The sequence below is a fragment of the Pollicipes pollicipes genome, unplaced genomic scaffold, assembly GCF_011947565.3.
Source record: "Pollicipes pollicipes isolate AB1234 unplaced genomic scaffold, Ppol_2.1 Scaffold_4881;HRSCAF=5763_pilon_pilon_pilon, whole genome shotgun sequence".
Lineage (NCBI taxonomy): Eukaryota > Metazoa > Arthropoda > Thecostraca > Pollicipedomorpha > Pollicipedidae > Pollicipes > Pollicipes pollicipes.
Genome location: NW_023596576.1, coordinates 1,661,310 through 1,688,723, shown reverse-complemented (window position 1 = coordinate 1,688,723; position 27,414 = coordinate 1,661,310). Strand labels below are relative to the sequence as shown.

Here is a 27,414-nt window from a genome sequence, read left to right as displayed (position 1 = left end):
ATCGAATATTCCAGTGCATCCGTTTTCGGTAGAAGAATAAGCCAATCAGAAGCCAGAATGCTGTGGCCGCGTCGATTGGAGCGCTCCTCCCTCTCTCCCGTGTCGGAGCCGGTACGGGTGTAAGCGGGGTTTGGAGACTGTGGCTCCCGTGGGTCAGCGCAGGGCTAGGTCTGAGAGGCACGTGCAGGAAGAATGGCTGGCGTACTCACAAAGCTTTCGCGTAGCGCTGTAGGGGTGCTCGGCCAGCAGTCGAAATATGCGGCTCCCCTCAGCGTGGCCTCGCACCGGAACTGTAAGTACCATGTATCAAAACATTCACGAGCATCCGGTAAATGTTGAAGTAGCGAAGCTTCCGAGCAGTTACTCTTTGGGTATATAAGGGCAGGGCAGGTGAACTGTATGCATTATGGATTTAATGCACGATCGCCGTCAAGTCACGTGCGATGGTTACCGTTTTTTTCCTCATGTGACCTTGGCACTCATGATACAGGTACCTATTTATCCCATACCGGTACTGGGAATCCCGCTCGTCTTCTGTCCTTTGAGGACCTGACATGCGACCTTAATCCTGCACGGTCTTGCCACCAGGGGCGGCGCCACGGATTTTGAGTCGGGGGAGGACAGGATTTTACAGGGGGTTTCCTTTTAGGTGCGGTGTGGGGCCTCTTAGGTGTGGCGGAGGGGCGGGGGCTCCTGGGTAGTCTTGTACTCAAAGGGTAGGGGCACAGAGGGTATGACCTCATAATTTGTGATAGCTGTCCTTTGCAAGCCAACAGACATCGTGGCTTGATCATCCATTAAAGAGGGGTCTCGCGATCCTAAAGCAGGGTATCATGTATCAGAGAAGGGCATTCTGATGCATGAAGGGTCTTCCTAACCCAGAAAAGGATGTTTCAGATTTACGAAAGCGCCTCCGAGTGTAGTCAAGGGGTCCCGTTATTTCAAAACGGGGCATCCTGATCGGGAACCGCGACCATTTGATGCATGGAAGGGACCTTCTGTTCCAGAAAGGGAGCATCCTAAATTTTAAGGCTGCTTACTAGCCCAGGACAGGGAAATCCTAGTTCGTAACCGGGGCTTCCAGACCGAAAATTGAACCTTCTTGACATAGCATTGGGTAATCTTATTTAGAGTATGAGCTGTCCTTTTCTTAAAGGTGTCATTGTGATTCAGAAAACAGGTCACTTTATGTAAAAATTGATCGTCTAAACCCGAGTTATTACGTTCTATCTCAGTTATGAGTGTCTACCTGATGTGCATTTTGGTAGCCTAGGAGTAGCTACAGTGCCCTTAGTTTGGGAAAAAGGGCCTCCCAAAAAGTTCTGAAGTGGAAAACATACCCTTGCCTCATGTTGCTAGCAAGGGGTGTGACTGTCTCCTCGCCCCCCCCCCCCCCCACGCTCCCTGCTGTGCGCCGCCACTGCTTGCCACACAAGACCTTCATATATCATAATTAGATCTATAGTTACAGCTAGGTTTACGGGAGGATTGGGACAAAGTGTTTGTGTTACAGATGGGTTCATCGTTGAGGCGATCGTGCTCGTACGGTGTGTTAGCATCTACGCAACATTTCGGTCAGCTCATTCTCTGGCCGTTTTCCCACATTGCTCAGTTGGCAGAGTGCTAGGCGTATATCAGAGGACCCCCGTTTGAATTCCAGCAAGTTCAAGGAGATTCGTTTTTTTGGCGTATGTGACTGAAAGCCAAACACCAGCCAGTCTTCAAGTCTTAATAACAAATTTCCAGATTGCCGTCAGGTTCCAGCTTTGGCATTGGCGAGCAGTACCTTGGTCAATAGCCTCAGGCATAAACATTGATGTTTCCATGGGAGGGCGGGGGTAGGACAGAGATAAGCTAAACAAGTGGCGATTTTTTTAAACATTACACCTATCGTCGTTGCGTTTACTGTGCTGACTAGATTACATTGCGTTCCTCTCAGCTGTCTGTGAGTGTCCTATTGTGGACCGAAAAATTGACGTCAACTAACATGCTTGTTATCCATTCCTCCTTCCAGGAAGCAAGAAAGAATTGCGATCAGGGACTGTTAGCGCAATTTTGTAGCTAGAGCTTTAGGTATTGCTGCGGCATACTCTCCGGATTCACTTCTTATCGCTCACGTTCGTACCAATTTTCTACTAACTACCATGATACTGTGAAGTTTTGCCCCTAGCACGGTTCCGGTGAAAGACAATCACAACCTGGCGTCACTTTCGTCTTGGTAGTGTGTTAGTTTATAGCGTTAAGGTTACAGAAAAGAACAAAAGCGTCAGTATTTCGAGTGTTTGGGAATCGCTGGGGTTGAAAAATGGAATGAAAGAAAACATCTTCCCGAATATATCAATGAATTATTCCTATTGATAAAAGAATCATAATGAATGATCCTATCCTAATAATAGAATATATCCTACGGGTTTATTTAAAAGAAGTTTCATGTCTGTGCTGTACAAATCGTGCCGTTGGAAACTGAAATCCTGCTAAGGAATATACGGTACTCAAATTTTTCATGCATTTCGCATCAAGCATATGGAAGGGAATGGTGCTCTATTGGAGGATCAAGTCATGGAAGAGCCGGCGAAAGGAAATAGCTCACACCCGCACCGCGTTCGGCTTGGTGTTTGCTTTCTGGTGTCGTTAAAGTCACGAGTCTGACAGCAGCAAGTCATTCGTGAACGTCCAATTGTCATTGTGCGCCAACCCGCGCTCAAATGGACTAATTTGCTCATTCATGAATCCGGTTTTGGTCGAATCGAGCTAGGGTTTTCTCTCTCTCAACCTCGCACCAAGCAGCGCACCACCGCACCGCCTGCCAGTCGTCAGCCGCTTCACTTGTGTACCGCGCCGCGTGGAGGGGCCCTGGGGCACGACCATTTCTGGGCTTACTGCGGCTCCTGCGTTGCTCCCCGCGCTGCGGGCGGGGCGCCTCGGAGCCCGCCCAAGGTGACCGTGCCGCTGTTCCGCGCTCGCGGTGGCCCCCTCTGACGTCAGCCGGCGCGGCCGTTGGCGCCAGGAATCGGCGAAATAATAACTCCCGGACGGCCGGCTGTCACCAACACGCCGCAGGCAGGGTGACAACCCCGACCACGCGCGGTCGGCGGGCCGACCCGCGGCCGTAGCCGGTCATGGGTGGGGGAAGGGGTCGAGGGGGAGGAAGGGGGAGCACCGCCGGACGAAGTCGGGGCGGCGTGCGTCGCTGGGGGTATTGTTTGGCTGCGTGCATTTTCATTGGCATGTGATTATTTGAGGGCTTGTTGCGTTTGATGACAAATGTAGGGGATATTGGAGCTCACAAGCCGGATAGGGAGGGGGCGGAGGGGGGAGAAACATAGCGGAATGTTGGTGTGCCGTTCAGTATTTTGCGCGCGCATACTGGTGTGCTCATCTCAGCTCGCAAGTCGGTACCGAGTCAGCTGACTAGCATGAAGCGTGTCGCTGGAAAAGGTATGCTGGAATTCCAGCTCCAATTTACGTTTCTGTATATATGCCGCTGCATAGATTGAATGGAAGACACCCTTTGGAAGCGTGGGACCAACTACATGAAGTAGTTTGAATTTTAGCTCTCTACTTCGATTTTGGCCCGCGCTTTGAGTCAGGGCCTTATCTGTCCATGTCATTATCGCCACCACTTCATATTACGCGTTGGTTTTGAGTGTGGATCGATCCCTGTCGACACTGCTCCAATGTGCGAACAGTGTGTGTGCTATTCAAGCTCCGACAGCGCATTGGGGCGAGAGGAGAATATCCCCAGCTTGATCACATAGGCGCTGTCCAGACCGATTTCTCGACGAGGCGTCACAGTACGGACAGTCTGACCTTGGGAGATTCATCTGCGTGCGTGTCTCCATGCGTCCCTGGACTCTGTTAGCTTATCTCATCGTCCTTGTCCGAAATTGATTCCGGGAATGTTTACGGCAGCTGCGTTTACGGATATCGAAGTCTTGCTTATGTCACCGAAAATCTGGGCCGCTCTTCCCCGTGCGGAGTGTAATGAAGGCGTGCCAGGCTGCCGATGGTATGCTACTCGTAGAGTGGATGCGAGAGCGTTAGCGGAAGCGGAGCGTTAGCGTTAGCGGAGCTGCGGGCTGCGGGGAGTGGGTCTCTGGTGTTCTCTTGCTAGACAAGGGGATATCTGTTTATCGTGGCGCCTTGGGGATGACTGAAGGTCCGTGCGTCGGTGCATCGATATTTCCGAGTCCGCGTGGTTGGATTGGCCCTAAGGGCCAGTGAATATCCAAAGTTCATGCCGTGACAAGCCGAGCTAACGCTTTGTGATGGGCCGTGTCCAGCCTTGGGTAGCCGTGAATCACCAAACCCCGAGCCTTAGCGGAGCGGAAGCTTCGACTTCGTTAGTGGGTTTGGCGACACTGGTGCTTTAGCTCCGCTGGGAAGCGACGCATGAGCTCCACTGGGTGGCGATGCGTCTGCTCCGTCAGTTGGCTGCCGCGAAGGCACCATAGCATCGAGGCAATTCAGTAAATGATGGGGCCATCTGGCTCCACCGGCACGGCATTGGGACGCAAGAAGACGTTTTTCTTGGCTGGCGTGCTTGTTGGCCCTTTGCGCCTAGACGGCAGGATTTATAGCCATAGAGGCTGGCTGTCTTCCCAACGAGGACAGTACGATGACGGTCGTGCATCGGTGATGTTGAACACCATGTGAAAGGACCAAATATCAAGATGGTCATCTGTCATCTATCCACCTTTGTTCACCTTAGTGCTAATTCTGACGAACTCAGTTTTATCGTTGTTTCAAGGGATGTCTTATATGTGCCTATGTATTCGTGTTCCAACCGAATGTGGCCCACTTGTTGCGGAACTCTATTGCGCCACTGTTCGCCATGAGGTATGATCTGCCAGAACGGACAGTAAATGTTTCCAAGCGACCCAGAGATAATGTAGCTGCCGTTTTCCGTCCTACGTAAGGTCATCTTGCCTTCAAGCATTTAGCAAACGTTATTTCCAGTAAGTTTGCATTATAATTATGTAGTCCGTTAATATGCATTACCTTCGCCACATTTGATGCACGGGACCCCGTGTCACGATTTTTCCGCAATTAGGGCAGCATTTTTCCCGCATGAATTTCCCGCTTGCGACGGCAGTGCCATAGGCTGGTATTATCACTGCAACTAGCATTAATGATTGTAGTTGGTGGCAATGCTGGTGGTATGCTGTTGGGACGCCTGGGCTCTTTTGGTAGTGAGCTCCACTCTGCTCATTTTCCGTCTCCCTCCCCGTCCTTTCTCCTGGCATTATTCCCTTTCTTCCCCTCCCCCTTCCACTCCCGGTATCGGACCCCCCCCCCCCCCCGAGTTCCACCGCCCGGCGGTGCCGCACTCGGCTGACGCAATCCCGCTCACGTTACCCGAGCGTGTGACCCCTCGTTGGCGTCGCCGCCCCCGCCCGGGCTCGTCCCTCTCCTCCTCCCCTCTTCCACCGCTGATCGTGTTCACCTAGCTGTCAGTGGTTGGGTGGGTTCAACACGACGCCGATCTCCGGTTGTGAAGGCCACCGGGTACCCAGTGAATCTACAGCCCGCTTTCATTACCTGTGCGTGGGTTTATCGAGGCGCTGGCAGCTTTGTTCTTGGGAGACGTTGACGCTGTGTTATGGACGTTGATGTGAATTATTAATGTTCAATTGCCCTGGTGTAGTTACGCATTTCGAAAAGTGTTTCCAGGCCTGTCGATCCAAGTTAGCGCCTAGCTTCAACCAGTTCCAACCACACTGTCGGTCATGGTGGCTGGTCGTGTGCGTAGCGCGGCCGTGGCCGCTGTCGGCGACTGCGTCATGTCGGGTCTTTTGCGATGGACCCGACCCGTTCAAATAAACAGGCGGCCTGCGGTCGCGGCCGATAGCCGGGGACCGTATCTGGCACGGTACACAGGCGTGGGATAGCGAGGCGGTGCAGCCGACGGCGGTGGCGTTACGGAGGGCCGGAACCGACGGGCAGGATTCTGCGGCCGCGGGGAGGATTTTCAGGACCGATGGGGAGGATCCGTGGGACCTTGGGGAGGATTCTCCGGGCTGCGGGGAGTGGGTCCCTGGTGTTCTCTTGCTAGACAAGGGGATATCTGTTTATGGTGGCGCCTTGGGGATGCCTGAAGGTCCGTGCGTCGGTGCATCGATATTTCCGAGTCCACGTGGCTGGATTGGTCCTAAGGGCCAGTGAATATCCAAAGTTCATGCCGTGACAAGCCGAGATGACGCTTTGTGATGATGGGCCGTGTCCAGCGTTGGGTAGCCGTAAATCACCTGTCGTCGATAATAATGTCGATAATAACGGGTAGTGACCGCAGTAGTTACCACAGCAGTTTGTTGTGTCGATCTGGCGAACATTGGTTAGTGATATTGAAATCATCTAAGTCAAATGTGAATATCGCATAAGTTTGCGTGGTTATCCAGTCAGGTAAAGACCCCGTTGAAAACAGTCATTCGAATTAGGCTGCGGTCGGTTATTGGTTCGCATACAGCTGTTGCCGTGGCCACAGCGACCAGCAGAATCGCCATCGCCTGGCCGCCACACCTGTGACGGCTGTGGGCCTCCCCTCCCCGCCGGGCCAGGTCGATAATGACAGGTGGGCACCTGTCACGGTGAACACGACCAACCGACCGGCCCGTCGGCGTCCCTGCGCCCTGCCTCCCGCCGCCTGCTGACGGGAGGCGGGGTGCGAACTGAGATGCAGGCCCACCCGGCCCTGCTGTCGACCGAGTTAAGCTAGGATATGGCTCTCGAAGATCGAGGTCCTCGTGACGTAATGGCAGGTGACCGCGCGTCAAAGTATGGCTCTTGTCGCGAGCGTTTTCGAACGATGCAGACATTGGACAACGAATAAAGAATCGTCTTCACGCGATGATGTTGCCGCTTGAATGCAGTGATCTGAGATGTGTAATGCCTGGTTGTCATATTGTTTTACCGTTGAACATTTTTGCCGGTGCATGCTAAACGGACGACATTTGGCAGGCTCTGGGTGACTACGTCTTCCTCTTTTTGTAAGCCTATAGTAATGGTCTGGGCTGAGTTGCTCTCTCGCATGGCTTCCTTTCAGCATTCAAAGTGCGACTGAAGTAGGACCCACTTCAGCAATTGTGGGTTCGAAATTATATTAAGTCAGATGTTTAACACTGTCACTTTTTGCTTTTTGTGCGAGTTGTGGTATTCTTGCTTTTCATCCAAGTCTTCCACAACGTGAAATTCTTTTTTCTTCTTTGAGTTCTTAGCTTGCTCAAACATGATCATGAAAAATTAAGGGTACTGGTGAAACGGAGACATGTTACTAGGCAGAACAACGCGGTATTCCCTTATAATTCATATGGCGTCTTCTTTTCGTCAGTCATTCACTCTTTTTCACTGCAAAAAGTTGGTGTATGTTGAGTGTTGCATAGCATTGCGCCGGACCTCCTTAGGACAGGCAGTATTTCTGTAGTTCTGAAATCGCGTGCCATTCGGAATGCTGCATTTTTTTTTAGAAAATCACATTTTTGTTTTGAAATCAGAGAAAAGAAGCTCGTTGGTGTGCCCACGATTGTAAGGGCTGTTTAAGGATTCCAAGTACACGGTATTTTGTTTGAATTGTCAATTCTAAAAGAGCTGTGATGTTTGTTAATTGGCATCTATTAAGGTACTTTGTGGTATTGCAGGTCTTTCAACATTTGGACGCCCTTGGTTTTTTTGGTCAGTGTTCATCTGTCGAGCGAAAGGACTACACGGCAGCTCCCTGAACACGAATGCACTTCTCTAAATCCCCGAATGGCCCACACTTGATACGGCTGCTGGTGTCCTGCAAATGGCGCTTTGAGCCGCTGAGCGCGGGGACGGCGGCCTGCATCCCTAGATCCCGGACCACAATTCCCTGAACGAGAATTTAACTGTCCGTCAATTTTGTCCATGATTTGCGTGCGGATCCATCCACCAGTTTTTCATGTGCTACCGAACCACCAGGAGAGGCTCCAGATGAATGTCTATATTGTAGTTCCTTATTTTCGCTCCAAACGATCTGTTTTCATCTGTTGTGGATGGTTTGTGATCGCGCTTAATTACATAGATGCATCCAAACAACGATATTATGGAGGGCTGATGAGGGTGTTAATCGCGCGCATAATTACGCGTACCCAAACGATATTATGGATGGCGGATACAAGTTACTACTCGTACGCCTAATTGTACTCATCTGAACAATGTCATTTTGTGTTAATGCATTATTCGGTAAGTCTAGAATTATTATCATCGATAGCCAAACCGACACTGGCGTGGAAGTTTTTTGTGTAAAATGAATGCAACGCGCGTCGTCACGCCCCTTCTACGCAGCGCCAGCGGTTGCATTAGCCGCATAAGCTCTCAGCGCCCCACCGTAATACTTCGGGTTTGAGTTTTTGTCATTTTGTCATTTCGTCATTTCAGTCATTTTGGCCGTCCGTGTAGGCAGCCACGTGGCCTGCTCGGGACAACAGCGTGCAGACTTAACCATCAAACGCGGATTGGGTGCGAACAATGCTGCACGAATGTGTCCGTTTGACCACCTTCACTCATGACACAGGCCAGGAGAACCAGACCAGCGCTGTACTGATGGAAAGCGTGTTTTAGTTTTCCTCTCAAGCGCATGAGTCACCACGTAAGGCCATGTTGCTGGATTTTCCCAAGTCGGATGCCGCCTCCCCCAGCCTTATTATTGGAAACCCATGATAGTTTGCACAACCCCGCGGGGCAGCCCTCCGTCAGTTTACTCTGCCGGTGCACCCGCGGCCGCCCCTGGTCGTGCTGCAGTCGCGCTCCCTTCGGCATAATTCCGCGGATCCGGCCTCCACCGCCGCGCTGGATCAATAGTCGGTCTGCGCGGGCCCGCCGCCGCGTCGGGGTCGCTGCCCCCGCAGCGGCGACCTCGGCTCGTCCCGGCGCCAAGGTCACCGCGTTGTTTAAGGCCGTCTCCGGCACCCGAGGTTGTGGGCGCCCAGGGTGTGGTGTGGTGGTGGAGAGACGCCGCCGTGCGCCCGGGATGCGCGCCGACAGCTCGCGTTAGGTTCGGAAGCGCCCACCAGCCTGGCGGATCGTCGTCAACTTTTTGCGCGCGTGGTGAGGCTAACTGGGCCGCGTGCCGGCATGCTGTCACACGTTTTTGTTAACGCGGCGTGATTTACGTGTAGTGTGCCGCGACCGTTAGCGTAAACAGACCGCGGTATGGAACGGGTTGGACGTTGGACGGGGACGGTGTTCTTTGCCCTGCTTATCTGCTCTCTGCTCGCACGGTGGGGGGTAGGGTGGTCAAGAGTTGTTTGCACATACGTCCGTATTGGCGGGATTTGTTTTATCCCTAGACTTGCGTTATTTTGCCTGATCCTTAAACCGAAATACACGATGGGGAAAATGCAGGCATTTTCGACGACGATGTAAGGTTACAGTGAGCTTTGCTCAGTCACAGTCGTAAATTTCCACCACGTGACCGATTTGGCTCACCTATCATACCCTAAATTCATTCTTCTGGGATTTAAAAGACAACAAAAAAGTGGCAAACTTGCTGCGATATATTACGGGGCTATAACGAGCTCGTCAAGGGGAAAGAGTAGCCGTCTGTGAGGGAATATCTGATACTGGGGAAAATTTGGCCGATGATGGAGCCATCCCCCCATACATGTACACACACGCTCACTGAACGTGTTAAAATGGTCCTGCTGGTTAAGCACAACCAAGACTATTAGAGTAAAGGCACAACCAGGTACTATTGATATTTGCCCAATAGTGCTTTATTGCCCGTAAATTCGATTCGTACCAGGGTGCAGGAGTTGAAAACGCATCAGCAAAATGCTTTAGCAGCGATGTGCTGATCGCTTGTATACAGTTTGCCGTGATTTCACGTTGGTGTCTATGAAATGCCTCTAACCACGGTGGAGTTGTGTTCGGAGATGCCCAGTATTGTCACCGCGCCCGACTGCAGTGGGCTTCTTTTACGCGCGCACGTCTGACGTCGCCGGCCTCGTTTCCAGACTCCGGCAAGCGTATCCAGGTGGTGAAGCCGGTCGTCGAGTTGGACGGCGATGAGATGACCAGGATTATCTGGGAGAAGATCAAGGAGACGCTCATCTTCCCCTACCTGAACGTGAGTGTGTGCCGCGGCGGTGGCACCGCTCCGCGCCGCCCGGTCGTTCACCTGCCGTCCGTCCATCCTATCTCCTCCTCGCGCTCAGTCTTGGGCTGGCCCCGGGGCGCTGTCGGCCGGTAAAAAGCGGCCGGCGAGAGCGCCCGCTCGCGACGGCGCTTCTCGGCCGCCTCGGCCGGCGGCGGCCGAAGCGCTGCCTGGTCACTGGAGAAGTGGCGGGATGGCCGAGCCGCTGGGGAGGCGCCGAAGCAGGCGAACCGCACCTTGTTTCGTCATTTCCACATTTGGCAGGTTTTATGTGCATCGTCATTGATTACAACCGAAGCTGTGTTGAACTATGCTATGTGTTTGGGAGGTGCGTAGCTGGAAAACGACGCCCAACCACGTAAAACTGACACCCTTCAGCGCGACCCTGAGCGCACCACGCGGCAAATTGAAAATGTGCATGCATGATGAATATATGCATGACGAATGCAACCTATAGTTATCAGTTTCATTGAGAAAAGGAGCATTTGTACGTATGCTCATATATCTAAATATAGTCGCCCCAATTTTCCAATTAACATGAGTACTACGCCACTTGACACAGCGTCGAAAGGCCCTGAACCGGCGCATAGGAGTGATGTCCGAGTTCCGATGCACCACGACTATTTAGCGACGCGCGCTGCGGCAGGAGGCTGCGCGTGGCGTCCAGCCGCGCCGCTCCGCCGCCGCCTGTCGCCGTATTGCGCCACATTCCCGGGGACGGACGGCCGGCCGGCCGGCGAGGGCTGCAGATGTGCTGTCTGATAGCGGCGGCGGCTGCACGCTCACGTTGCTCGCGTTGTGTAACCGGTCGGGCAGGTGGCAAGGAGCCGATGGCCGGCCTGGCTCGGCTTGGTTACACCGGCCCGGAGAACGCGCTACGTGAGGCGCCAATAAATAGCCGGTAGTGTTGGACGGAGCAGGCACGCTCGTGATCGCAAAGCAGCACGCGATGTTACAGAGGTATTATGGCTGGATACGCCTTCGTGTCGTGGCTAGGTTATTTGCTGCGGAGCATCACGGAATGGCAGGTCCTTTATGTTGTTAATTTGTCAGCAGCGACAGATGCATATGAATGTGAAACGTGGTAACGATGCGTGATATGTACGTACATGCACGAAGATCCGACAACTGGCGAGTCGCTATCCCAAAAACTTGAGAATGTTGACGTTCGAGCTAATTGTGGTGGTACACAGCAGTCTCAAGTTTATTTCCGCTGCTGCCGAACTGCGGCTGCGGTTAACTTTGTTGTTTAAAGCCAACATAAAACGCCACCATCGTCCATGGACACTTGTGGCCCGTGTGAGACTGTTGTCATTGGTCGGTACTCCAACAGTCCAATCCAGATAATGCTCAGCAGAGACGAGCACTTCGTCGAACATATCGGAACATCTGCAGAGCTCTTTCCAACACTGCACTGTGACACTGCAGAACACTGCCCAGAGATATCCCTCGCCGGAAAAGCTGAGCCGTTGCCGGCTGAGGCCTTCTGAAACACTGCCAACATCGTCGGCCAGACTGCGCAGCGAGCTCAGTTCTCATCCCAGGTCCCGAGGGTGCGGTTTGAAGCCCGGCTTGACCTGTAGGCGCCACTGGCCTGTCGTCCGCAGGAGCTCGACCTTAGCACCGACCCGTCGGCGCCGACGAGAAGCCCCCTATCGGTGGCGACGACGCCCTCGTCCCACCGCCGGCCGCAGTCGGTCCGAGTGAACACCGGTTGTTTCCGGCAGCTTAGGCTGGCCTGCGGTTTCCCCTGCTGCTGCTGGCAATCTGCGGACGCCGGCCCCATCGGTTAGGTCGGGGGTGGGCTGCAGGCGGTCTGCACTGTGCTGCCCACGTATAGTTTCACGGCATGCACGGCTGTGATTTGTCGGGCTGAAGCCGACATGGTCAGGCGTGCTGAAGAGCTGCGCCAGGGGGCGCGAAACTGGGCCGCTGCGGCGCGGTAGTTGGCTGACCGCGCAAGGGGACCGTGACTGGCTCATGCGCGGCTCTCAGCTCTGATCTTCACCGCCCTTGTGTCTACCTTGTTTGGACGCGTTCGGTGGAGTTTCGAGGCGACGTGACTGATCAGGATCCCCACACCGTAGTGCTGCCAGGTTCTGGGAAATCCGGTAGCATTCGGCAGGCAATGGACTCATTTGCCCTTGGAATACTGCATGGCGCTTATGATAGGTTTGCTTGTTAGCGCAGAGTTGACAGTATGCTTGCTCGTTGAACCTGGTGCATCATTATTTCCGTACGGTGGTTAGTCGTCATGCAAAACGTCTGGAGCGGAAGAGCGCTGCTGGGTCCGTATTTGCGGCATTCTCACATACATAGAAGCAATGTTTTTTGTTTTGCAGCGGCTGGCATGACTCTCAGCGTGCTCAAAATGAACAAACGCCACCTGGTAGCAGTGAACTGGCGGCAGATATCAGCCCCAGGTCTTTATCCACCGTATATTTTATTCGGACCAGTAAGGGGTGTGAATGCGTACTCATGGCCCATACTATCCCGGATAGCATAGTACGTAATGAGAGTGGCAATGTTTCGGTCTCGAGATTATACCAGGCATATTATTTCATGCAGTCCTGGCCCCGATATCATCATCATCATCATCATCATCATCATCATCATCATCATCACTATATTACTAAAGGAACAGTGTATGCGTGTGTGTGTGTGTGTGTGTGTGTGTGTGTGTGTGTGTGCGTGCGTGCGTGCATGCGTGCGTGCGTGTGTGTGTGTGTGTGTGTGTGTGTGTGTGTGTGTGTGTGTGTGTGTGTGTGTGTGTGTCGAAAAAAAGAACGCAAAAATCCCGCAGGGTTAACACGGGCGACGCCAATTTCGCGATTCCGGCCAACGCCCCGACATGCCTCGTTTCCCGGAGCCGTATTTCGGTAATCAACGGTCGCAGCGACATACAACTTGCACGGCGCGATAGAGCACGCAATTGGCCATCACGATCGGGTGTGTGTTTGGCGCCACGTCACACGTGTTTACAAGATAAAATCAACCGTTTTTACGCTTACTGCGAAAGCTCGGCGCGCAGGGCACCTAAAGGCATTCACAATTGAAGCGGGCTTTGCTTTCAGTGTGCATCGCAACGTATCGTTGCGCTGCAAATTGCAATACAATTTGCCACAGACTGAGTTTTAAAAACCGGTGCCAAATGCTAGCCGCTACGGTCAAAACCATGCGTGATCTGGCGTTGAAAACTACATCAGCGTGTCGGCTGATTTGTCCTGTCTTTGATGCACCCTTCTGTAGATGGCATGTTTAAAAATATCGTTTGCAAATGAGCCTAGACTAAGGGGCTGCATGACATCATTTTCGCCGCGACGGCGGCAAGTTGCGTACCCGGCTCCCGGCGTACGCCCCAGGCGTTAAGGGTTAAAATGGCCATTCGCGCCGCGGGCTTTCGGCTTTGTTCATTTCGCCAAACTTCTTATTACAGAACGAGCATTCTGGCGCAGATTCTGGCGTGTTTCAGTCTGTCCGGCCGTGGGCCGGCGGGCGGGCGGTGGGCTGCTGCGTGGTGGTCGACGGCGCGCTGTGCGTGGCTGTCGCTGTGTTCGCAGTGCGCGTACAAGCGTAAATTTTGTTTCCGCGTATTCACAGTTGACGCGACTTCACTGTCGATCACATCGCAAGTTTGCGCAATCGAAATGGTACGGTCACACGGATCACGCGGCACTGGATCACAGATGGATTTTGCTCCCTCCCACGGGTTTGCACGTTTTGTGACACATTTCGGTACCTATGGAACGAACACACCCGGGATTGGCGCGCTTATTCAGGAGCCAGATGATGACTGTGGTGACACTTGCCACATGTCATGGCGCCCATGTGTTAAACTATGGGTTTGCACGATTTTACTCTTTTGAGGGGCTTACATGTTTTCGTGATATCTCCAGAAACCAGGGTATAAAGTGCGTAGAGACTGGCATTCTTCGATAGGTGACCTAACGGGCAATCACTCAGACGTGTACAATGTCATGCTGCATGTGTCATGTGACAGGTGCACATTAGCTGCGAAGCTCTATTTTGCCGATTTCGTCCATTTTCACAATACGCAGGATTTCCGCTGTTATGGCACATAGTAACACGAGACCGGCATGCTGCGATAGGACATTGAACGGGAAATTCTATGGTGTCACAAGTGCGGGGTGGCACGTTACACGTGTCGGGAGCACAAGATCCAGGAAGATGGCTTTTGCTCTTTTCCACGGGTTTTCCACGCTTTGTGCCACTTCTCGGCACCCAGGGCGCGGAGCCACTGGGGAGTGGCATGCATTGGTAAGAAATCGCACAGGCAACGACGTTGCATGAATTGTCATGTCGCACGTGCTTTGTGCGACACGTTCACAAGCCAGCGAGACAGATTTGGCCGTTACCGGCCGTTTTTCCCGTTTTGCGCCACATCTCGGCAACTAGGGCACCTGAAACCGTGATGATGAGTGGCTTTTACTTAGGATAATGGATTTTTCTATTTTGCACACTTCCACACGTATTGTGTCACATCGCTGCACTCCGGGCGCGTGGCGCACCCGGGAGAAGCATGCATTGATGGGGAGTTGGACGGACAGTCGCGTGGTATATGTTGTAGCGCCGCGTATGCGCGAGCCAGCAAAATTGATTTGGCCGCTACCACGTTTTTTTTTTTTGGCCGTTTTTCACTGTTCGGTACAATACAGTGTTGTTTAAAACAACGGCAATGCGTGCTGCCATCATTCAAAAGGCTGACAGCTGATGAAAAGGCAAAAATCGCCGGCTTTGTCCCACGATCAATCGCCGATCCCATGCAATAGGTTCGACTGTGTTGCAGAGAGCGCAGGCGAAATGCGCTCTCCCGCCGGCGGCCGCCAGAGACCGCCAACGCGGCCTGCGGCCGAGTCTTTTTCAGACTCCGCGCGATATCTCGGCAACCAGTGCACCTAGAACCGTGATTCCAACTGCAAAAGATGCATAATTGAAATTTCCCAATTCTACATCGGCGCAGCGAAGCAAGCACGCAAGCGCTTGTCAGTGCTATTTCGTCTTACATGTCATGCTGCCCCGACTGATTCCATTGCTTCGCAAAGTAATCTCGGTAATTGGAATGAAATTGTAAATATATATAAATATACATATATGTATACATATATATAGATACATATATACATATATATATATATATATATATATGTGTGTGTGTGCACATAAATATATGTACAATATATGTACATTTACATATATTTATATGATACTAAACAACAGTTCATTGCATGCCCGTGGCTGAGATCTCTTGTCCCACAATATCCCTGCTATGTGTTTGAAAATGTTATTGAGCTTGAACATCGTAAAAAGGGCAGTGTTTCAAACGCCTTGTTTTTAGTTAACGAGACCCTTCTTGTTTTATTCCTGTCCTTTTCTTTTATTCTTGTCCTTTTATTTTACTCTTGTCCTTGCTATCAATAACCATGTTACCCTAGTCTCATCTCATGATACCCCAGCCCTCACGTCCCCAGTCTAAACTGACCCTCATCTGACAATACCCCAGCCCACATCCCATGTTACTCTGGCCTATCCGATATATCCCGGCTCTCACGTGCCATACCATCCCGGCAGACCTGGCCACCTCTGCCGGCATGCGACCTTAGGCCAGGACCCGGTCCAGAAGGGCCGGAGTCCGCCGCCCGGCTCAGGCGGATCATATCGCACAGGTCACGTGACACTGGCCGCGGGGATCAGGCGCCGCCGCGCCTCGTCGCGCTGTGCCAGAAACCCCGTGTCGGGCGGGCGGGCCGGGGTCTCGGCTTCTAATATCGACCAGCGGCGCGGTCAGCGACGGTCAGCCGCTGACCGCCGCTGACAGCCGAACTGCAGCTGGCGTGAGCGGGCCGAGCGTGAGCGAGCCGGGCGCGAGCGGACCCGCAGCGCCCGCTTTCACTGGGCTGCAGTCCGACAGCTGTTGCTGGGCGATGGAGCGACGCGTGGCGCTCACGCTGGGGTGTGCTGGGTTGGCCACGAACGTGACCACCGGCGTGCCATGCCGCTACGCTTGGGACTTCACTTGCCTTGCTTTGTCGCGCCTCGTCTACAAATGAGATACATTCCTTAGCATATGTCCATGAATACTCAACCGTCTCACCAGCGTACAGGTGTCGAGAAGGTCGGGTCCGACTCCTTTTAACTCATTTTATCCCATGCATGGTCGCATGCATGTCATGTTAAACGTTCATTCAAGCGGGGGCCATGCCCCTCACCCTGTTCGTTCGTTTATGCGGCGGCGATTACATCAGCGCCGCTGGGCTAGCCAATGTGCCGCCCATCTGCGAATGAGCCGTTGGTAGTGGTTATTGGCTGCTGTGCTGGCTACTTTGAATTCTGCACACACTTGAGATGCCCAGGGCTATTGGATGCTTGAGCGGGTTTGTATTTTGAATGGCGGCAATGACTGTGGAGTTTGGCGCAACGTAGTCGAAGGTGAAGGCATCGATCACATTGAGGCTGGGAAGTGGGTGCGAAACGTAGACGAAGGGAAGACCGTTTGGTTGCGTTGGTCTCCAGATTGTCTGTGGGCGAAGCTGGAACTCATTACGGTACCTCACCAATAATGCAAAGCCTGTACTTCACGATTGTCTCGTTTTCTGTAGATTTTGTACGTGTGGCCGACTTCTGATAGTTCAAGGCTGAGCGTCTGTACTGTAACAACCCGTCGCAACAATCGGCTTGCGGCAAGCTAGACATTGACCCCTGGGACGTCGTCGGCAGGTGGAGTGCCTGTACTACGACCTGGGCCTGCCCTACCGGGACCAGACCGACGACCAGGTCACCATCGACTCGGCGCTGGCCATCAAGAAGCACAACGTCGGCATCAAATGCGCCACCATCACGCCCGACGAAGAGCGCGTGGAAGGTACGCCGCTCCGTCCCTTGCCGTCCCGTCCCGTCCCGTCCCGTCCCGTCCCGTCCCGTCCCGTCCCGTCCCAGACGATTGTGAGGTTCTACCTGCTGTCTGCCTGTAACTGTTATATGTAGGATGCTGAACGGTCTTGACAGTCTGGCGGGACACATGGGACAGACCAGTCGGGTGGGACACACGGCACAAAACCAGTTGGGAGGGTGTTGGTAGTGTAGTGGTTGACGCGTTCGCGTTGACCACTGCTCGGCTGGGAAACAGGGGGTACGGGGTTCGATTCCCCGCGGTGCCCGCCCTTCCTGTCAGGGTGAGAGGCAGACGACGCCGCATAGCCGCAGCAGTTGGGTGCGTCGGAAAGCCCCAATAGCAACATTAACGGACCAGACGGGCGGAACATGAGACAGACCAGCCAGGTGGGCCACATCACTGAGGGTGGTATCCAGCCGGTTGGCGCCGGGTGCAGCCATGGAGCAGCTGCCCCATTGTATGGCTCATACACAGAGCGAAAGGGGAACTCGTCTCAGCCTTGGCCGATCCCGGCCCGGTTCGTGACGACTGACGCGCACTGATCCTGATAGTGGCCAACAAAATGCAGGGAGGCTGCCCGAATTTGGTCCAGTGCAACGCTCCGCATGCTTTAGTACAACGGGGTAGCAGCTGACGCGACGTTGAACGGAAAGGTATGACTAGTTTTTGGGCACACTCAGTCCAGGGTGCAACATGTTCTTTGCACCCTGGCGGAAAGCCGGTCTCGAGACCGAAGGGTTGCAGGTTCAAAACCTGCCAGCTGTCTTCCGTTTTGTCCCGTTTCAGTCAGTCTTCGTGACAGGCTGGGATATTAGTACTGACAGTGAGCTCAGTCAAGAAATTAAGTGTCCAAAAGCATGTCCATGAATAGCAGTTTCGTTCCTCGTGCATGATCCAGCGATTCTTGTGCCAATAAATGCACTTGAGTTCGACGGTTCCTCTTCCTAACCTCTCTGCACAATTGTGCCGTCGTTCGGCTCGCTCTTCCGCGTCATCCACCCGCCGTTCCCTGGCCTGCCAGAGTCGCCGCGCGCTTTTCGTGCTCGCTGAGCAATGGCCATGGCGGCGATATGCTGCAGGTGTGCAAGACATTGCCGTGGGCTGGTCACTGGTGTGGCGGGTCAAAATAAGACGCGGTGGTCCGACTAGTCCTCAGGCTTTGCGGGCTGGTAGGCTTTCATGCATGTTGTAACGGGGACGGTTTCAGCTATGTAAGCACGTCCGCCGGCTGAGGAAAAAAATGCAAACAAAAAATGCGAGCGACCCGATGCCTTGTCAGCTTGATTGTGATAGCCTCAACGTATCTATTGGCGTCGAAGGCTCACTTTTGTTGTATGTTCAATGTGGTTTGGATACACGCGCGTGAACTAGCGGCCGAGGGTAACCATTTTGCCAGCCGTCCGTCAACAGGCCTGCGTATCGTTCAGATGGTTATCCTGGGCTCAGGGAGAGCGCCTCGGCCGCCAAAGCCGTTTTGTCTGCTCTCTGAATCCTGACCCTAGCCTTAAATAGCATTTGATGACCGTTCACCTTACGGACCGGGCGGTTCCCTGACGAATGCTGGGGACGAGCCGGCCGGCCCACGGATCTCCCGCGTGTGCAGTAACGCGGCGACATTTTCAGGCCCGGAGCGTTGCCGCCCCTCGCGAGTTGGCGAAGGCAAGCGGTCGCGGCGCTGCCCGCTGAACAGGCGGCGCGTACGCGCCCCTGAGAGGGGAGACCTTTTGAGAGGCGTGTGCCGGCAGGGGCCGAGCGAATGTCAGAAGGGCTGTCGGTGACAGCGAGCAGGCATTGGTGGCGTTGGCGCACCTGGGAGTGCGGCCGGTGCCTGTCGTGGGATTGCATCGTGTCGGGGCATGAGGCTGCAGCTTCGTGCGGGTTCGCCGTGGCACTGATTTGCGAAATATGTGTCCGGTGGATGCCTTCACCGGCAGTACGGACCGCAGTAGCCAGCGAACTGGAATACTGCCGTTTCAAAGAGGTGCCCAGGCTGAAGATTAGCTGAAGACATCACCGGATTTAATTCCATGCATCGTTGTATGTGCAAACGGCCATTGCAAGTGGGGGCCATGACCCCCGCTCTGTTCGTCTGTTAATGCAACGGCGATTACATCAGCGTCGGAAGCCTCGTCGTTGTGAATGGGTGGTTAGAAGTCGTTCTTGGCTGTCGTGCCGGCTGCTTCGATAGGTCGCGCTCCCAGCCATCTGATCACCATTCCTGTTGAAAGCCTTCTTCTGTTTGCCCGGTGCGCCGCCGGCACTAAGGTCGCAGGAACCTGAAGAAAACTCGATCCGTAACGGTGCGATGATCGTCGTCGCCTTAATTGGAAGACTGAGCGAGCCTGGCCAGCTTCGGCGCGTCCTTTCCTGCCGACTGGAGCCGCCGCCAGTGGGCGCGCTGGTCGCTAGGCGCCCCAGCCGGTCCCCTGGCACAGACGGCGCGCTAACGGTGGCGGCGTCCCCAGCGCGTGATCCGGCCGTGCTGTTGCCACCTGGCGGACCGCCGGCTCAACCACTCACCACGTGAGCCGCCGGCTCTGATGTCACGCCACCAACCGGTCCCGGCGACGAGCGGGGGGAGGGGGGGGGGGGCTGCGGGGCGTCTGCCGGGTGCGCTCGGACCGGCTCGAATGGGTGACGTGGCGGCCAGTGTCGTCAGTATGTATGGGCCGGGATGAGCCGGTTTTTCTCCTGTCACTGTCGGTCTCCGCCGCCCGCCCGCTTGAGTTTCGACGGCCCGGCGTCAACGGTTTGGGCGGCGGTGAACTCCGGCCAGCGCAGAGACCCATGGGCTCTGGTCGAAGTTCGACCCAGCGCCTATTTTGCTGTGCCGCTGTCGTCGATATCGCCGTAACCGGAGCTGCACTCAGCTGAAGCTTATAGTCAGCGGGCCTGCTACTGGGTTGGGGGTGGCATGACCAAGAAAAGTTCACACAGTTCATACCTTTCCATGCATGGTGATGTGAGCACATCGTTCACATTGTTCATTCATGTAATAAAAGATCTCAAAGCGGCATGCAACCTTTGAAATGTGCATCAAACCAACGAAGGATGTGCTTACTAAGATGGATCAGGAAGCAAGAAGATGTTGCATGTTCAATCTCAATCCGCTGTCGATATTTCCCCCTTTGGGATTCCTATCAGATGGCGCCCCATTAGTTTGTTCAAATCAGCCCATTCTGCGCGGCTCTGCGAGGACCTAGCTGCAAGTTACACGAGTCGGGTTGATGTGGCTGGCTTTGCAATCACGTGGGCACAGCGTGACCGTGATAGCGTGGCGAGCCGGGCGCGCGGTTCAGGCAGGGTGCAGCCGGCCGATAGCGGGCCGTCGGTGGGTGCTGCCCGTTATGCCCTGCATTGGAGCAGACGCCTCCCCCCCCCCCCTCCCCCCCCCCCGCACACAGACATCTCGGGAACGCTCTCAAATGAGACGAGATACGGGACTCTGGTGTTTGCGCCTGCTGAGTGGGCGTGTGGAGTGGACGTTGAAGTGGGCGGACGGGCCCGTGCCCACTGGTGATGGGCAGACGGCCAATGTACCAGCGCTGGGGAAGCGCTGGCATATCGAGGTACAGCGGGTTACCCTCCGGTAGTAACGGTATATCTTGTGAAGTACTAGTGATATAATGGAAACGGCGCAAGTTGTTAGAGCCATGTTCCGTTCCCTGCTAACGTCAAGCCTCTGCCTCCCCAGAGTTCAAGCTGAAGAAGATGTGGCTGTCCCCCAACGGCACAATCCGTAACATCCTGGGCGGCACCGTGTTCCGCGAGCCCATCATCTGCAAGACGATCCCACGCATCGTGCCCGGCTGGACGGAGGCCATCGTGATCGGCCGCCACGCGCACGGCGACCAGTACAAGGCCACCGATATGGTGCTGCCCGGTCCTGGGAAGGTCAGCAGCCGGGCCGGCAGGTCACGCTCGCCGAGACACAGCGGCGTGCCTTGCACAGAAGCTGTACTGTCGGGTGACGTCAGCGCGTTGTGGCGGAAACGAAGGCTGTCATGACGGCCGTGCGGCGTGTTGCTACTCAGCTGTGGTGGGGCCGTTCCCGTCACGGTCAGCCCTAGCCCCATCGCGGCGGGCCGCGGCCATACACGTCCCGGCTCCAGCTTGAGCCGCTGATGCGCGACGGGCGCGTCGCGCCTTGCCGCGTCGGTATCTGGTGTGGTCAATCATGTGCCGACCGGGACCGGGGACCCCCGCCGTGAATCAGAGCCAGTGGGCTGGCGATGTGGACGGGATCGGCGGGACAGGCTTCCGGAGGGCCTGGCCCCGCGCCGACCTGGGGTCACGCCGTCCCGTCTCTCTGGCGGATCCTCCCGCGGCGGGCGCTGCTGCGGGTCAGCCACCGCCGCCGCCGCCGCCGCCGCCTGACGCTGGTCGGCTATTTTCGCCCGGCCAGCGCGCCGGCCGCCTGGTCAGCTGGTATTTCGGCGGCTTTGGCAGCGGCCGCAGCAGAATCTGCGCCCTCAGCGGCGGCGGCGGCCGGGCGCCCGTCCGTTGGCGCCGCTAGAGGCGGGTGACCGCGATTTTGTCGCTGACTGGGCGATATGGCGGCCAATATGACGGGTGGCGGCTGCCGCGCGCACCGGGGCGGCGCTTGCCGGGAGGCGTCCGGCCCGAGGGCGGCCGCTGATGTGGTGTGCGGGTGCGGTTCACACAAAAAATGTCTGTGCTGCAATTAGGTGATGAACTTCATTGAATTCTGTCAATTCGTTAATCAACCATCTTGACACAAAAGAAATATCTGTGGCCACGATGGTCTCCACCGCGGCGTGATGTGCATAGTGTGAACTATTGACTCGGCGTGCAGGCTATCCTGAAAGAGAATGCTCCGCCTTTGAAAACATGGATGCGATCATCATGTATTACGGAAAAGTTCGCTTGTAACTACTGATATGGTTCTAAGTGCAGGAGATTGCTCCGGATGACAAAAATTTATTGTTAAGCAAATACGCTGATCAACACGGCATTGTTTTACTTACGTCATGGAGCGTTGCTTTGACATCAGAGTGGCTGCCAGACTGATTGCATTAGAATTGCCACCGTAGCGGACTGGCTGGCTTATTTATATTTCAACTTGTCACAAGCTGGTTTATGAAGCTATGCGCGCGTGATAAAGCCGACCAGGGCTTAGTTTCACAAAATGAATTGGGTGGGGGGGGGGGGAGGCTGCACGGTGAAAAATGGCCCAGAGTACCCCCAAAATGTGTCATCAAATAGGTTTCTCCCTCGGATTTTGACCGCTTCCTTCCCTAAGTTGGGAAGCCCCCCCCCCCCCCTCTCCCCCTATCTGAATAGGAAACTACACTCCTGAACCCGACGATCGGTATGTGCGCGTGTTTTGGTCCGTACTCGTAGTGTGCTTGCATGTTCGTCCGTGATGTTATATTTTTACCCCCACTCGGATTCGTATTTACGGCGCTGTTCTCAATTTATTGGATTCCCGGTCTCGCATCCGTCACAATTGGAAGGACTGCCTAATGGCCTGTATGATGTATCACAAAACGCGGTTCTTCCTGTTAGCTGATTGAAAGCCAGCTGCCGTTCGTTGATGCGATAATGGTTGTTGCCGTACTTTAGACAAGTCAAGCGGTGCGGAAATTCTGCACAAGTTCGTGTGCATCTAGCTCAGAAACGAGGGGATTTGAAGTCCTGAAAAGGACATAACTGAACTATATGTAATAAAACTTGAAAATGGCTATTCCAGTTGAATACTCTAGACAAGTTTGAAACGTTCGCTTTAATTTTTCAACGATTTGTAAATACCGTCCCACATACATTCTGCATATGTGTAACTGAGCAGTGTAGTGTTTATGCACATCTTGCATGGAATGCGCCAATTGATATGCGTACCCCACGAATATAGACTGGTTATTGTAACGGGTTTAAATTTTGTGTTTGGCCTTCCCCATTCGCCTCTTGCTGTCATATCAGCTTGGAGCTGCGCGCGCCCGCTCGCAGTCCGTTGTGGGCCCCCCACCGACGGTGCGCACATCTTCCGGCAGGTCGAGATACTGTACACCCCGGCCGGTGGCAGTCCCACCTCCACTGAGGTGTTCACCTTCAAGGACGGCGGCGGCGTCGCCATGGCCATGTACAACACCGACGAGTCCATCCGTAGCTTCGCCCACTCCAGCTTCCAGGTGGGCGCGCTTTCTGTCATGTGCTCAGTTGCTGTGTTTCTAAGGACGAACGTGGTTTCTCTGTGAGTGCTCCTCTTTTCATGCACCCCTCCCTCGTCTTCGCACTGGCTCCTGCTGTTCTGTCACGGCGCCGCAGCTGCGGTAATTCTGTCGCAGCTGTGGTTTTCGAGCGCCTGATTGTCAGACCTCCTCCATGGTAATTGCTGAGTGCCGGCCTAACGAAGTCAACCATCTAGAGGCTGTCTCCTGACTCCGGTGGCGTTTGGTCAGATTGCATTGTTGCGTCACAGACTGTGCGGCTGGCGGGTGGACCGCACGAGGTCATCACGTGATCGGACGCCGGAAATCCAGCCGGCTGATGGCTTGCGTCAGCGGTTTACTTCTAGCGTAGAAATACAATGGCGCTGGGGCGTGTTTGTCGCTAGTAATTTGTGACATTGGTAGAGGAAAGAATCCAGGGACGTTACGTTACGGTCTTTCTGGAGCTTGGTCGTGTGCTAGACGCTGCAGGCAAGCACCGCATCGATGCTAGTCATCCCCTCCCGTTGCCAGGTGGCGCTCCAGAAGGGCTGGCCCCTGTATATGTCCACCAAGAACACCATCCTGAAGCGGTATGACGGCAGGTTCAAGGATATCTTCGAAGAAATCTTTCAAAAGTAAGAATTACGTAATGATTTCTTGCATTTTTAACATGACGCTGTATAACAGAGTACCTACGTAGACAAGTGATTCGATTGAATTTAAAATAGCCAGTCAGTATTTAACATTTCGTGAGGAGGACCTCATCACTTCATCACTGCAACTTGTGTTCTCGGTCCTGTCTGACTATCGCAAGGTGTTTGTGGGCAACTTAGCAGTGGAGCACGTACGTGAATACGTTTGTGATCCCTCTCCCCCCCCCCCCCCCCTTGTGCCGCAGGGAGTACAAGGCGCAGTTTGACAAGCAGGGCATCTGGTACGAGCACCGTTTGATCGACGACATGGTGGCGCAGATGCTGAAGTCTGCCGGCGGGTTCGTCTGGGCCTGCAAGAACTACGACGGCGACGTGCAGTCGGACATCGTCGCTCAGGGATACGGTGAGTGGTCGCCGCCCGGCGTGCGTGGCGGCAGCAGTGGCGACTCGGGGTCGGCGCTGTCTGGGTGGAGCTCAGGGATACGGCGAGTGGTCGCCGCCCGGCGCGCGTGGCGGCAGCAGTGGCGACTCGGGGTTGGTGCTGTCTTGGTGGACCCGTCTGTTGGTCGTTTGTTGGCTGGCACGCTGGTGACCGGCTGAAGATGTCTGTGATTGGAAGTCATTGCTGGTGTGTGAGTTCTCTGCGTAAATGTTGCTGGCTGGTGCTGCATCAGTAGGTTATGGCCGTGTTGTCAGGCAGATGCCCCCAAAGGTTAATGGGTCGCCTGACATTTTTAGCTGAGTCAGACAATTTTTTTGGTCGTGTCGTGGTCCTGAGAAGTAGAGGCCAAAGGTGCCAGGACCCGCCCCCTATCTAGATACAGCGCCAGACTGCCGTAGGGTGACGCTGGCCCAGATGTGTGACCTTGCGATCTGATCCCGGAAGCGTATTGCGTGTCCCCGGACTCAGAGTCTCTCCCGTGTCCCCGAGCTCCGACCCCCTCCTGTGCCCCCGGGCTCCGACCCTCTTCCGTGTCCTGGGGCTCCGACTCTCTTCCGTGTCTCCGGACTCCGACCCGCTCCCGTGTCCCCGAGCTCCGACCCCCTCCTGTGCCCCCGGGCTCCGACCCTCTTCCGTGTCTCCGGACTCCGACCCGCTCCCGTGTCTCCGAGCTCCGACCCCCCCCCCCCTTCCCCGTGCGCCCGGACTCCGACCCTCTTCCGTGCCCCGGGGCTCCGACCCTCCCCCGTGTCCGAGCTCCCACCCTCACCCGTGTCCTGGGGCTCTGACCCTCTCCTGTGTCCTGGGGATCCGACCATCTCCCACCCCATGAGCATGCGGCCTAGGATGCTTGGAGCGTAGTTGACGTTTGATGTGGATGTGACATTTTAAGTCTGACGTGTTATGCCCTTGACCAGTGACAAGTAGCCAGGCCTCCTCGGTCCGGTCATGTCCGTGCTGACGTTGTTGACGTGGGACTTCCATACTTCCGCTATCTCGGCCTGATGCTATCGTTGCTGGTGTTGACCGTATGGTGTTTAACGTGCAGCCCCCCCCCCCCTCCCGTCCCCTCCCCTGCGACCCCGTGATCTGATAACGCCGGTGTTGATGTTGACTGGCGTGTTCGACCCATGATATGCCCCAGGCTCGCTCGGTCTGATTACAGAGTGCTGACATTGACGGTGACGTGTCCCCGGCTGCAGGCTCGCTCGGTCTGATTACAGAGTGCTGACATTGACAGTGACGTGTCCCCGGCTGCAGGCTCGCTCGGTCTGGTTACAGAGTGCTGACATTGACGGTGACGTGTCCCCGGCTGCAGGCTCGCTGGGCCTGATGACATGAGTGCTGACATTGATGGTGACGTGTCCCCGGCTGCAGGCTCGCTGGGCCTGATGACTTCGGTGCTGATGTGCCCTGACGGCAAGACTATCGAGTCGGAGGCGGCGCACGGCACGGTGACGCGCCACTATCGCGAGCACCAGAAGGGCCGCCCCACCTCCACCAACCCGATCGCCTCCATCTTCGCGTGGACGCGCGGCCTGGAGCACCGCGCCAAGCTGGACGACACGCCAGAGCTGGCCAGGTCGGTAGCCGCCTGGCATATGCTCCGGTCGGGGGTCGCGCGTGGTGGCGAGCCACACGCGCACATCGCTAGTCACAGTGTCGCCATGGGGGGGGGGGGGGGGGGTTCGCGTGCAGTCCGACTCGTTTAGTATGACTGTTGCATGATTTGGACGGAAGTGATCAGGAGGCCAGTAACGTGTCGAATGGCTTAGCGGGGTCGTGCATTTTTGTCTTGAGCTGTTATAGGTCAGCTAAACCTAGCGCACATGGTCCTGTTCACCGTCTACTTTATGGACGGAAAGCAGTTCAGCCATTGCGCAGAGGGGGGGGGGGGGGGAACGTGTCTCTCAAGGGCGGCTTGGACGTTTGCTTGACTGCCCGATCCTCCGCTTCTAGGTTTGCTCAGACCCTTGAGCAGGCGTGTGTGGACACGGTCGACTCGGGCAAGATGACCAAGGACCTGGCCGGCTGCATCCACGGCATCAAGAACGTCAAGCCCGACATGTACCTGAACACTATGGACTTCCTGCAGGCGATCGCCGAGGACCTCGAGCGCAAGATGGCCAAATAACGCTCTCGACCTTAGTTCTCAAAGTGTTCGCCGGGCGTCGCTCGCGTCGCCGGTACAAATGTCCGCGCCGCGCGGCCGACGGGGCAGCGAAGGCCCGGCCGGTCCTAGCCCGGCGGTTACGAATGCTTCTGGCGAGCTATGTTGTGTCGAGGCCGGCGTGAGCGCGCGCGTGCGGCTCAGTCGACCACAGGGGTCGGGCTGCACGGGCCCGTTCCCGACACGGGTACAGTGATGGTGTGAGGGCCGCGGTCAGGCCTTCCAATAAAGCCGGGTCCGAGGACGATGTCATCTGCAGACGCTCCGTTACCAAAGATAGGTATGTATTTGCAGAACGGGCTTCTATCACATGTCCACTCACGGCTACGGCTACAGCTGGACGTCACGCTAGGAGGTACTGGGAACATCACTAAGCGATCAAAACCTGAGAACGGCTAGCGTAGCATACTTCAACGTATGAGGGTTAAAACCGCACCCGTGTGCGACGCGCAGGATGCATGAACATAAGTTTGCTCGAGTCGCCGGCGCGCTTCGGTAGCTCACGACAAACGTAGCGCGGCGTTCGGAAACATCAGGCCGCCACGGAGGCACCGTATCCAAACACAGGCACCTAGCCGCATGTGCGACACCCAGGCGAGCTTGTACAAGTGTCCTAAATCCCAGGCTCCCAACGGCACGTGTTTGTTCAGGACGACAATTACAGTGGGTGCCTCTCATCATGCCACTGTTTGACAAAAGTTAAATTTTCGCGAAAGGCAAATCAAGAAGTGAACCAGATCAGGGGCGTTCCGAATTTTGAGGATGGTAACGAGAACGACCCGTGGAATGAAGGGAGACGCCGGCGCCGACGAGGAACACTAAGCGAGTGCCGACGCTGTCGCAGGTCGCCCACCAGCCCAGCGCCACCACTTACTATCGAACACGAACAACGCTTTCACCAACCGGCATTAACAACACAGCTTCGTGCGTGACGACCCCCTTCACAACCACGCTATCC

General features: G+C 55.1%; 1 protein-coding gene across 1 annotated transcript; it reads left to right on the top strand.

Annotated features, from left to right (window-relative positions):
• The first annotated feature begins 100 nt into the window (after positions 1-100).
• LOC119099900 (isocitrate dehydrogenase [NADP], mitochondrial) lies at positions 101-26,700 on the top strand. The gene is made up of 9 exons (XM_037222996.1): positions 101-292; positions 9,972-10,084; positions 16,847-16,991; positions 20,716-20,915; positions 23,033-23,170; positions 23,723-23,826; positions 24,090-24,247; positions 25,664-25,868; positions 26,246-26,700. The coding sequence occupies exons 1-9, from the start codon at positions 193-195 to the stop codon at positions 26,418-26,420; spliced, it is 1,338 nt and encodes a 445-aa protein (XP_037078891.1). The 5' UTR covers positions 101-192; the 3' UTR covers positions 26,421-26,700.
• The last annotated feature ends 714 nt before the right edge of the window (positions 26,701-27,414 follow it).

What these genes read in the sequence shown, in the direction of transcription:
- LOC119099900 (XM_037222996.1), top strand. Translation starts at nt 193, where the DNA reads ATGGCTGGCGTACTCACAAAGCTTTCGCGTAGCGCTGTAGGGGTGCTC. An exon ending in TCATCTTCCCCTACCTGAAC is followed by an intron (nt 10,085 to 16,846) that starts GTGAGTGTGTGC and finishes CGTCGTCGGCAG; the next exon opens with GTGGAGTGCCTGTACTACGA. An exon ending in TTCGAAGAAATCTTTCAAAA is followed by an intron (nt 23,827 to 24,089) that starts GTAAGAATTACG and finishes CTTGTGCCGCAG; the next exon opens with GGAGTACAAGGCGCAGTTTG.